The sequence below is a fragment of the Cricetulus griseus genome, chromosome 9 (assembly GCF_003668045.3).
Source record: "Cricetulus griseus strain 17A/GY chromosome 9, alternate assembly CriGri-PICRH-1.0, whole genome shotgun sequence".
Classification (NCBI taxonomy): domain Eukaryota; kingdom Metazoa; phylum Chordata; class Mammalia; order Rodentia; family Cricetidae; genus Cricetulus; species Cricetulus griseus.
Genome location: NC_048602.1, coordinates 9832387 through 9843720, shown reverse-complemented (window position 1 = coordinate 9843720; position 11334 = coordinate 9832387). Strand labels below are relative to the sequence as shown.

The window sequence follows — 11334 nt, the reverse complement described above, 5'->3', positions numbered from 1 at the left end:
TGGGGCTGGGGCTGGGGCTCTCCAGCAGGAGCAGATGCCTATGGTTTTACCAGGAATCTACATCAGGTTAGTAAGGGGTTTTGAGTGGAAGAGAGACATGGTCAAATTTAGGGCTTCTATGGATGAAGGCACAGTCACCTTAGGGCTCATCAGCCCTTTCATTTGGGGGAAAGGGGGGCTCTGAACTCCTGCCTCTCCCTCCTGGGTGCATTAAATTTCAACTTTTTTTTTAAAGATTTATTTATTATGTATACAACATTCTGCTTCCATGTCTACCTGCACACCAGAAGAGGGCACCAGATCTCGTAACGGATGACTGTGAGCCACCATGTGGTTGCTGGGAATTGAACTCAGGACCTCTGGAAGAGCAGTCGGTGCTCTTAACCTCTGAGCCATCTCTCCAGCCCTGTCAACTTTTTTTTTTTTTTTTTGAGACAGGATTTCATGACATGTAGCCCAAGCTAGACTCAAACTTACTATGCAATCCAGGCTTGTCAGATTCTCTTACAGAGACAGGTGTGTTCCCTCTAGGAGAGCCAACAGCAGGAGCAGACAGAGCAGTTGCTCAGGCACAGTTACCAAAGACAGGAAGGACACAGCTCTGCAGGGACATTAGCTGGACAGGATAGTGTCAGAGGAGAAGTGGGGGACTCTGAGCTGAGAGTCACTGCACCTCCTGCTTGTGGTATAGGGTCACCTGGGGTACACGTGGGGAGGACAATGGGAAATGAGCGGTGTGATCTAACTATAGTATTGCCCCTGGAGCCCTGTTGCCCCACCCTGTGGAGGGGGTCAATGGGAGTCCTGTGCACAGGAACCACGGTGGGAGGGTACCTTGTGCCAGGGCCTTACCACACTTTCTTTTCTCTCTCCCCAGGTCACGCCCCAAGGGGGCGCAGGGACCTTACCATTGTCCCAAGCTTCTAGCAGCCTGAGCACAACAGGTAAGGGGCAGGCTGAGAGGGAGATGGGGGGGGGGCGGGTGACGGGACACGGGACACACTGCATGGGCCACAGCCTGAGGTTTAGCAGTAGCTCTGGGCCGCCATGGCCCTCAAAGCTGAGTCTCGGGTGGTGGGGGGACAGACAGAGCAGCGGGCAGGCCCCTCATATCGTCCACCAGAGCAACCTCGAGTCAGCACCACGGTTCCGTGAAAAAGTGTGGAGGTTGCCAGAAGGGGACACACTTGAGTCTTTGTCCCTGGTGTGTGTTGTGTATATGTCCTGTGAGTCTGGGAATTTGTTTCAGTTCTCTGAGCTTCTGGTTTTGTATGATTACCAACAGTGTATAATGTGCAAACACGATCTGTACACACACACACACACACACACACACACACACACACACACACACACACGAAAGATCGTGGGAGGAACTGGCACTCACTGGCTCAGGTTCTTTATACAATATATTCTCACACCCAGCTCGGGAGATTGGTCCCATTTTTTTCCCATTTTCCATGAGGGAACTGAAGGTCAGAGAGGTTGCGGTGTTCACCGTAGGGCACAGCTGGCACTAACCGTGGGATCTCTCCTAGCTGGAACAGCGGGTCCTCAGGGGCCCACTCCTGAGCTCCCAGCAGCACACATAGTAGTGGGGACTCATCTCTGGCCCCATCTCCTGGCCAACCCTCTTCTTGTGTCTGTCGGGGTGTTTGGGGCATGGTTTGCAGACAGCCAGGGCCAGCGATTATTGTGATGTCTGTCATGGGGTGGGGGTGGAGGGGTTTATAAGGACTCTGAGGAGGGGTTTGGGGCAATGTGCTGTTCTGACTGATGAGCTTCCTGGGTGTGCAATAAGGGTTGGCCCTGAACTCCTTGACAAGCGAACAGAGGAAGCTGAAGACTGCTTTGTGTCTCTCTCTGGCAGTTACTACCTTATCCTCAGCTGTGGGGACGCTCCACCCCAGCCGGACAGCAGGAGGGGGTGGGGGTGGGGGCGGAGCCGCGCCCCCCCTCAATTCCATCCCCTCTGTCACTCCCCCACCCCCGGCCACCACCAACAGCACAAACCCAAGCCCTCAAGGCAGCCACTCGGCTATCGGCTTGTCGGGCCTGAACCCCAGCACGGGGTAAGTGTGGGCGGCTTCAGGTGGGGCCCGAGGTGGGTCGTAGCTGCTTGCAGGATGGGGAAATGCACCCATTTCTGCCCTGGGCTCCTGTCCCTGCTAATGCCTCTGCTTTGCTCTTGCAGAAGCACAATGGTGGGGTTGAGCTCTGGGCTGAGTCCAGCCCTCATGAGCAATAACCCTTTGGCCACCATCCAAGGTGCGTGCTGCCTCGTGTCACCCCATTGCCACCAGCCCCGCCCCCTCCTGGGCCTCGAGCCCCCTCATCGCTGCCCCAGTCACGCCACCCTGCCCTGCTCACCGCATTGCTTGTCTCTTCATCCCCATCTGTCTTTGGGGAAGGTGTGAGGGGTGCTGATTGACGGGGGGGAATCAGTGGGGCAGGCGGGGGAGTCAGGAGCCCTCGGGCAGGGCACAAGGAGGTGACATCTCCACAGCCTGGCTTGTCTCCAGCTCAGCCTCTTCTCTCCTCACCAGCCCTGGCCTCTGGTGGAACCCTGCCCCTTACCAGCCTTGATGGCAGCGGGAACCTGGTGCTGGGGGCAGCCGGTGCGGCCCCGGGGAGCCCCGGCCTGGTGACCTCGCCCCTCTTCCTGAACCACGCTGGGCTGCCCCTGCTCAGTGCCCCACCGGGGGTGGGCCTGGTCTCGGCAGCAGCTGCGGCCGTGGCAGCCTCCATCTCCAGCAAGTCTCCCGGCCTCTCCTCGTCGTCGTCGTCGTCGTCGTCGTCGTCCTCCACTTGCAGTGAAGTGGCAGCACAGACCCCTGGAGGCCCAGGGGGACCCGAGGCAGGGTCCAAGGCCGAGTGAGAGCCCGCCATGCCTCCCCTCCTACTCCTCTGACTCCCCAACCTTGGTCCCCTGCCCACAAGGGGGCAGGAGGCTGGTGGGGGGTGCAGTGGATCCTGGGAGCAGGAGTGACAAAGGAGGGAAGACCAAAAAATCAACCAAAAAAAAAAAAAAAAAAAAAAAAGGGACCAACAAAAGAGAAAACCAAAAATATTCACAACAGAACCAGCTGCCCTAAAGGAACCAGAGATGAAAAACAAATGAACAAAAAACACCAAAACCAACCAAACACCCCCTCCCCCCCCAATCAAACAAACCAAAAACCAGTTGCGAGCCAGATCTTGGAGTGCTCACTGCTACGACACCAAATAAGAACCCTCAGCCAGGAGCGAGCAGCCTCCAGCAGGTCGGACCTCATGCGGCGTAGCCCTGGCTGTGGGGCCAACTCCTAACCTCACCCCCACAAGAGGTGAGCAGAGAAGGAGCTAGAGACTGTGCCGGCCTGCTGGCCCAGCCCCAGCCCTGGGCGAGCAGAGACAGGGCATTGCCTGGGGCAGGAGGCCCAGGGCCCAGAGCCGCCTGCCAAATGGTCTTTTCCAGAAGGCATAAGAGAAAGGACCGAACAACCTTACACCAAATATTCAGTAGCTTCACCCAAAGGATGTACAGAATTTTTAGCGTTGTGCTCAACAGAATGTGTCCCTTCTGTGTGTCCCTTCCCCTCCCCCCAGCTCTCCCCGACAGGGCAGGGGGTCTTGCTTTAATCCCCCCACCCACCCCCAGCCTGGGGAGAGTTCAGAGGAACTGGGTATGGGCTTTTTGTTCCCTGTACCTCCCCTCCATTTGAAGGGTGGGCTAGGCCTTTTTTTTTTTTTTTTTTTTTTTTTTTTTTTTTTTTTGCCAAGTTCCAACTCTGAAGAGCCCCTCCTCAACTCCCTCGCCCTTCTGCTCTGGAGCCTGCCTCCTCCCTATCTATGGGAAGGTGGCTGTTTCAAGCAAAGGGCAATGAGGCAAGGGCATCCAAGTTGTCTTTCTTTCCATCCTGTCTGTCAGTTTCCCTGAAAAAAAAAAATCATATTCCAGTGCCTATCCGTGGGATCCTTCACGCTCTTTAACATTAACCAGAAACCAAAAAGATTAACTTGCCTCACTCTGCCCACCCTATGGCCCTTCCGACACTGGCAGATAACTCCTCTCCCTCCCGCCCCGTCCCCCAATGCACACACGCACACGCCAGTGGTGGGCTCCCCCGATGGCATCTCCAACAGGGTCCACATGGTGGTGACATTGCCATGACCTGTGGTTCCCCATGCAAGAGGGCAGGCCCTGTGGTGGCCACCACTCCCAGGAGACCTCCACAAGTCTTGGCTGGACCCTGTATTTGCCTATCCCTGGACAAATCTCAACAGTGGACAGAGGAAATGCTGCTGGGAGCCACCCTGCCCTCCTTCTGTTGTGGAGGCCAACAAAGTTTTGAACCAAAAAAAACAAAAACAAAAACAAAAAACCAAAACAACAAAAAACAAAAACAGAAAACCAAACAAACAATAAATTAAAACTAGAAAAAAGAATTTATAGATATATAGAGATATATATATATGGGAAAGAAGACTAGGACTCTTCAAGACAAGATGGAGCCGCACGGTGGAGCCAAGCCCTGCACAACGGTCCAGGCCTTTGGTCTCCAGGGCGGATGGAACGATGGATACTTCTTTCTCTTCACAAATACCTCATGGACGTCGTCTTCTTCGGAAAGCCGGAGGGGGGGGGCAGCTGGGGCGGGGCCTGTCCCTCAGCCAGGGTGGACGGAAGCGGGTGGGTGGGGCTGAGAGAGAGGGTGTCAGGGACGAGGGTGAAGAGCCCCAAGCTCCCTCCCCACCAATCAACTGAAAAAAGCTTTAAAAGAAAAAGGAAAGCAAAAAGAATGGACAAAGGAAAACCAACTGTTGGGTAGTTTAATTCCCTCTTGATCTGTTTCTGTTCCCCTCTCTCTCTCTCTCTCTCTCTCTCTCTCTCTCTCTCTCTCTCTCCCCTCCCCTCCCTCTTCTTCCTTCTTCTGTGACATCTCGATATCCTTCTTTCTGTATCCTCAAACCAAAGTGTTGCTGTGAAGGACGCGAGCCATTGAAATCAGAGTGACCCCTGCCCGCAGCTGGGCAGGAGCCGAGGGGAGAGCTGGGCAATGCCCTGTGCCCCCACGTCCATCCCGGACACTCCAAGGAGAGGCAGCCGGAGCCCCCAGGTCTCAGCGTTCTCTTTTCTTCTGGTCTCCCTTCTCCCACACAGAAGCAAAACTGTCGGGCTGAGTGAGCCCCAGGGCAGCGGAGACTCCTGGCCATGTGGGGCCTGGGGTGCCTTGCCCAGCCCTGGGGGAGTGGCTGCCCCTCCCACCAGGCACCAATGGGGCTGGTACCCTCTCCACCCACCCTCACTGGAATGTAAGCAGCTGAACCGACTCTCCCTGCCCTCACCCTACCTCTGAGTTTGTCCATTATAATTTAAAACGGCTAGCAAGAGGGCCTGGACCCCAACCCACAGCTGGAGAGGGGGGCCAAGGGCTCCTCTGGATAGGAAGACATTTGAACAGAGCAGAATGAAGGAATTACAACCAACCCCCCCCCAAAAAAAAAAACCCTTTGAGAAGACAGGCAGCATGGAAGGCATGGTGGAAATGACTCAAACAAAAACTATGATTCTAGACCAAAAAAAAAAGAAGAAAAAAAAAAGAAAAAGAAAAAAGGAAAGATCCAGGACTCACCACCACCCAATTCATCCTGCTTCCTCTCTATTAAGTCCCTGCCTGGGACCTCTCCCTACTCCAGTGTGGAGGGGGTGGGGCAAAAAGAGAAGAGGAAGCAGGGGGGCAGGGATGGGCAGATGCCCTGACATTGGTGGAGGGGACCCCCCCCACGCAGCTGGGGGTAGTGGAGACCCTCCCCGTCCACCCCCCACACTGGGAAATGAAAAACCAAGAGAAAAATTCCTGGGAGGGGGAAAAAAAATAACCAAATCCCAAGCTTTAACTACAGCTGTGAAACCAAATACTGGGAAGGGGGTAGGAGGGTGGGAGGGAGGGGCAGGTGAGCCCCAGGTCTCCCCCCTTCCTCCCCCCTCCCCCCCGAGGACTCGAGATAAGGCACCAAATACCTCATAGAACTTTAATGTTAAAAAATAAAATAAGAAACCAAATATCGTTGGCTGGGGGCCAGCCAGGGCAGGGGGCTGGGGACTTGAGGGAGCCAGGTTTGGGAAGGTGGGAGGGACTTCTAGTCCCTCTTAATCCCCCCACCCTTCCTTCCACTCCAGTGACCCCAGCCTCGACTCCGGGAAACAAAACTATCTCATCGTTTTTATTTTGTGGTCTGTACAGAGCCTATGTCCGTCCGTGTGTCTGTGTGTGCGCGAGAGGTGGAGGGCAAGGGGGCTTTATAAGGGGGAGGGGAGGGAGACCGTGCACCAGCTTAGATGTCAGGGGGTGGACCAGGAGCCTGGGCTGGAGGGAGGGCTGAATGGGCTGGGGGGAGAACTGAGCTCTCAACTTCCCTTCTCCCGGCCCTGACCCCTCTGCTTAAGGGAGGAGCAGAGACTGGTCTGCCCTAATGGTGGGCCATTTGTGCCAAAAATAAATAAATAAATAAATAATGCCAGTACCTAAACCACCTCTATGTTCCCTTCTGGGGGCAGGGTAGGGACCGGAAGTAGGAGGAAGGGGCTGGATGTATGGATAGGGGTGTGTGAGGGATGGATGGGTTCCCGAGCCCCTTTAGAAACTGGGGCTAACTAAGACATCCTTCTGGAAGACCAAGAGGGTCTCCAAGCCCTTCACCCTGGGGAGCTCCGGCCAGGAACTAGTCAAGTCATGGGGGTGACCTCTTGACCTGACTAGTTTTTCCTCTCCAGCCCATTCCCAGGGTGCCTCTCTCTCCCTCTCACCCAGGGTAGGGAGAACTGAGTGAAAGAGACTAATGAGCAAGATTGAGACACGCGGGCCCCCACTGGTCTTTGAGTGGGAAAGGCAAGTGCGAGAGATAAAGGCCTCCAAGAGAAAAAAAAAAAAAAGAAACAAACCAAAGATTTAACCATTAAAAAAAAAAACAAAAAAAAAAAAACACAGACAACTCCGCTACCTTTTTATACGTTGGGAAAAAAAGTGAAAAAAATTAGAATAAAAACTAAAAAAACAAAAAAAAACAAAAAAAACAAAACAACAACAAAAAAACAATAAAAACAATAAAAAAGAACCAAAAAACAAAAAACCCACAAAAACTTTCAAGCCGCAGTTCTTTTGTGCGGTTTAAACTTTGACCTCAGCAGTCTCCAAAGCAAGACGACGATGACAAAGGCGGGGGAAAAAAAATGTATATTTTTAAGTATTTGTCCTTGGTGTTGGCTCCTTCCTAAACAAACAAAAGGAGCAAAGAAAAAAAAAATCCAGAAGTGTTGCTGGGATGGAGACGACTACTTACTTTGTCTGTGATACCCCCATTCCTCTGCCCCCACTTTCCTGTAGCCCTGCTGCCCTTCCCCCAACCTGCCCTCCAAGCCCAGGGGCTCAATATTTATTTATTTATTTATGTTCTTGCAGGGTGATGGGGCTTCATGGCTGGGTGGAGCAGGAGGGCAGGCATCTTTGGGGCTGTAGTAGAGGCCTGGTCTTTTGGCCACCTCCTCTGGCTGCTGCCAGTGTCACCTGCCAAGGCCAAGGCACTAAGGCAGAGTGACCACTCTACCTTGTGAAGACCTGAGTGGTTCCACCCTTTCTGGGATGGCTGTCCCTCACCTACTCACTTGAATGCCCAGGTAGAGGAGACAGGAGTGGGGTTGCCGTGGTAAGTAGTGGGCCAGGAAGTGGGCCCTAGAGTGACCTGCCTCTCCTCCAGGCCCATCGAGGTAGCTCCTCCCTTTCTGGATGTCTGACCTCTGTGTTGGCAGCCCCTCCCCTCCCCCCCTCCCCTCCGATCCCTTCCCTGTCTCTTCTTGTGGTAGCGGGTTAGCGTTTCAGTGTTTTTAACTTCAATCTGCTTGTTCATTGTACAATGTGCTTCTTTTAAAGGCCTCGTTTTTGTAACTTGTGTCATTCATCTGAACAACAAACATCAAAAAATAAAAAAATTAAAAACTGTACAGAGAGAAATGATGTGCGTGCGGTGTTGCTTGGCCTCCTGTGTCCTGTGTCCTGGGCATCGTAGGTCAGGTCAGGGTGTGGGTAGAAACGTGGACTGGGGAGGGGAAAGGGCGACTGTTCAAATACGGGATCAGGATGGGGTGGGCATTCATGGCCCTGCAATCCTAGAGGTTTCCTTGCCTTGAGTACCCAGGACTAGTTTGAGTTACATGGTGAATGCAAGGCCAACCCAGGCTAAAGGTCTCAAAACAAACAAGAAAACAACCGCTCACACACAATGGTCAGAAGGCCTGCAAAACAAACAAAACAAAACAAAAACAAAAAAAAAACTTACCTTCAGAGAATTTGAGAGATTCAGGAAGAATTCAAATCCCAGTGTCTAAATCTCAGTTCTGCCATAGGTGTGTGTGTGTGTGGGGGCACGCCTTTAATCCCAGCACTCGGGAGGCAGCGGCAGGCGGTTCTCTGTGAGTTCGAGACCGGCCTGGTCTGTAAGAGCAAGAGCCAGGACAGCCTCCAAAACCACAGAGAAACCCTGTCTCGAAAAAAAACAAAAAGAGCTGCTAGGTCAGACGGTGGGGGCACACATCTTTAATTACAGCACTAGGGAGGCAGAGGCAGGCAGATTTCTGAGTTTGAGGCCAACCTGGTCTTAAAAAACCAAGAAAAAAAAAAAGAGAGAGAGAGAGAGTTGAGTCAGTGAAGTGCCTGTCTTTCGAGCACAGGGATCAGAATTTGAGCCCTGGAATGGGAATGGAATTCATGCAAAAATGCTGGCATCCCTGGAATTCCAGCACTAGGAAGGTGGAGAGAGGTAGATCCCTGGGAGCAGGGTGGCCAGCCAGTCTAGCGAAATTGGTGAGCTCTAGGTGAGGGCAACAAAAGATCCTGTCTCAAAGGAGGACAACAGGTGAGGCTGCCCTCAAGCTCCTGCATGCACATACAACATGAGAGTAAGAAAGGAAAAAAAGTCACTGCTAAATCCAAGCCAATGTTGGGTCACAGACCTCTAATCCTAACACTCAGGAGGCCAAGACAGAGTCCAAGATCATTTTTGCATATGTTAAGTGACCAACCTGGGCTACATAAGATCTTGTCTCAAAAATAAATGATACATGAGGCTGGAGGAGAGTTTGAAGGGATCTGGGCTACACAGTTAAGACCTTGGCTCAAAGAGGGGGAGGGGACTGACTCAGTGGTAAATCACTAGTGCAAGGTTGTAGGTTTCAATCCCCAGGGACACACCCCCACACCCCCACACACACACCCTGCCATCTTCAACTAGTCATTTGCAGTAGCAGCTTCCCAGGTCAGGACTCGGGTGACTCCACATGTTACCACTGAAAATCAGAACTGGTCTTAACACTTTCTGTGCCAGACACAGAGCACCACCAGCCTTCCTTTGTCCTTGTTGCATTTCTGTCTGGCACACAGGTGCTGGGATCCGGGCAACCCAATAGGAAAGACTGAAGATGAGAGAAATGTGCGAGGCCCTGGATTCCATCTCCATAAAAAAAAAAAAAAAAAAAAAAAAAAAAAAAAGCACTGTCAGTAATAGTTGGCTGAGGAAGATTTTTACCAGCCTTCAAGAGGCTGCAGTCAGACCCATAGGCCATCCCATGGCTCACACCCTTGAGAGCACTCTGGATCTGAAGCCCCCACTCCCCATCTACCTGGCTCTTCCAGGTTAGCTGCCTTCTCTTGTCAAGCACTGTAAGCCACCAGAGGGGCAGTGTTCTGTTCCCTTGGCTATCTTGCTTCTGCGACTTCTAAATAAAGCAGGCAGTACAGCTGGGTGTGGTGGCAGAGGTTGGCAATTCTGGCACTCTGAGACTAAGGCAAGAGGCAGGCTCGGCCACCACAAGAACAATCCTGTCTCACAAAGGGAATCAGGCAAGGCCAGCCTTTCCAAAGAGGACCTTGAGGTCACTTCCATTAGAATTATTTGCCAGTACAGGTTCTTGGATTTCACTGTGGATGTTCTGGCTGCATGCACATCTTAGAGAGGAGCATCTAACATCCACCGAGTTTGGGAAATGTCTGTCTGTCCCATAGATAGGTATCATCTTTCTTTAGGACTAAGGCTCAAAGACCTTATCAAAGCTCAGGAATTGGTCAACTGTCATTTTAGGAATATATGCACTGTGTATGATGTGCATGAGGGGTGCCCATATGCAAGAAGAGGCCATCTCTTGGAGCTGGATTTACAGGTAGTTGAGAGCCACCCAGCATGGGTCCTCGGGGACACCTTTCTAGTCCAGGGTTTCTGCATAGCCTTGGCTGGCCTCTGCCAGTGAGTGCTGGGACTACAGGTGTGCACTACCACACCTGGCTTTTTTGGGGGAGTGGAGGCTCTGATGGCCACTCCACTGTCAAGAGGGTCATCTCTGATGAAAACACCTTAATATTGTCGACAACCAGCATCCTTGATTTTCCTCCATTCCTGTCCCTTCTTTCAGTTGCTTTTCATCTGGCTAGCAAAGACAAAGGATCTTACAGTTCTAACCACTTATTTGAGATGGCTTGCACAAACAGTACCCGATGTCTGAAAGGGGTTTTGTTCCTGGGTGCCTTCGGTTCTGGGGAGTAGGACCTGGTACTTGGGGTTACTGGCTTAGTCTTTCCTGCAGGGCTGGCAGGCACTGAAGATGGAAACCCAGCTGTGAGAATCACTCTTCCTAAGCCACAGGGCTATCCAGTAAGTGCTTTCCCTCTCCTGTGCATCTCTGCGTGACTGCGGGTGCGTGTGCACAGGGAGAGGGCAAAGGACAACTTTTGGGAGTTGGTTCCACCATGAGCTCTAGGGAATCAAAGGTCATAAGGTTTGTGCCGCAAGTGAGTTTACCTGCTGGGCCCTTTGCCAGGTTGTAACAGGTGTTTTCATTTTTAAAATTATAACCAGGACAATGGTGTAAAAAAGAACAAGGAGGGCGGGGCCAGGTTCCGGTCCTCACCTCTTCCCCTCTTCTCATCTGAGCCACAGATCAAGGCACAGGGTAACAGGTATGCTCCCAAGTTCCTTTCATCTCTCAAGCAGTGTCCTTCTAAGTAAAGGGATTCTTTCTACTGGAAGGAACTGGAATAATCTTGGAGCAGGAGGTTCAGAGGCAAATACACTCCCTCATCCACTGTCTTTCTGGGAAAGGCCATGGGACAGACGGACAAGGGTATGGATGCTTAAACCAAATGAAACTAGATTTAAATTCAAGCACTTCCCTGGACTGATCTGACCACTCAGCAAGTCACTCCAGAGGCCTCCTGTGTAAAACACGCTTCTCCACAGAATTAACTGCAAATGTTACTCAAAATAACCCAAGGGCACAGGCTTACAATCCCAGCTACTCAGGGCTGA

General features: G+C 52.2%; 1 protein-coding gene and 1 long non-coding RNA gene across 14 annotated transcripts in view; one reads left to right on the top strand and one right to left on the bottom strand.

Moving 5' to 3' along the window:
- LOC113837195 overlaps positions 1-2484 on the bottom strand; it is a 7080-nt gene extending 4596 nt beyond the window's left edge. The window contains exon 1 of the long non-coding RNA XR_003487867.2: positions 2371-2484. This is a non-coding gene — a long non-coding RNA (uncharacterized LOC113837195). The remainder of the gene's footprint in view (positions 1-2370) is intronic.
- Pou2f2 (POU class 2 homeobox 2) overlaps positions 1-3946 on the top strand; it is a 90121-nt gene extending 86175 nt beyond the window's left edge. For 8 of the 13 annotated variants that reach the window (XM_035449344.1, XM_027430347.2, XM_027430346.2 and 5 more), the window contains 4 exons: positions 878-944; positions 1871-2072; positions 2195-2268; positions 2547-3946. In XM_035449344.1, coding sequence (XP_035305235.1) covers positions 878-944; positions 1871-2072; positions 2195-2268; positions 2547-2878 — 675 coding nt within the window. In that variant the 3' untranslated portion in view covers positions 2879-3946. Of the gene's footprint in view, positions 1-877; positions 945-1870; positions 2451-2546 lie in introns of those variants that run through there. The other 5 variants (XM_027430351.2, XM_027430350.2, XM_027430349.2 and 2 more) reach the window with 3 other exon arrangements.
- Positions 3947-11334: the final 7388 nt, after the last annotated feature.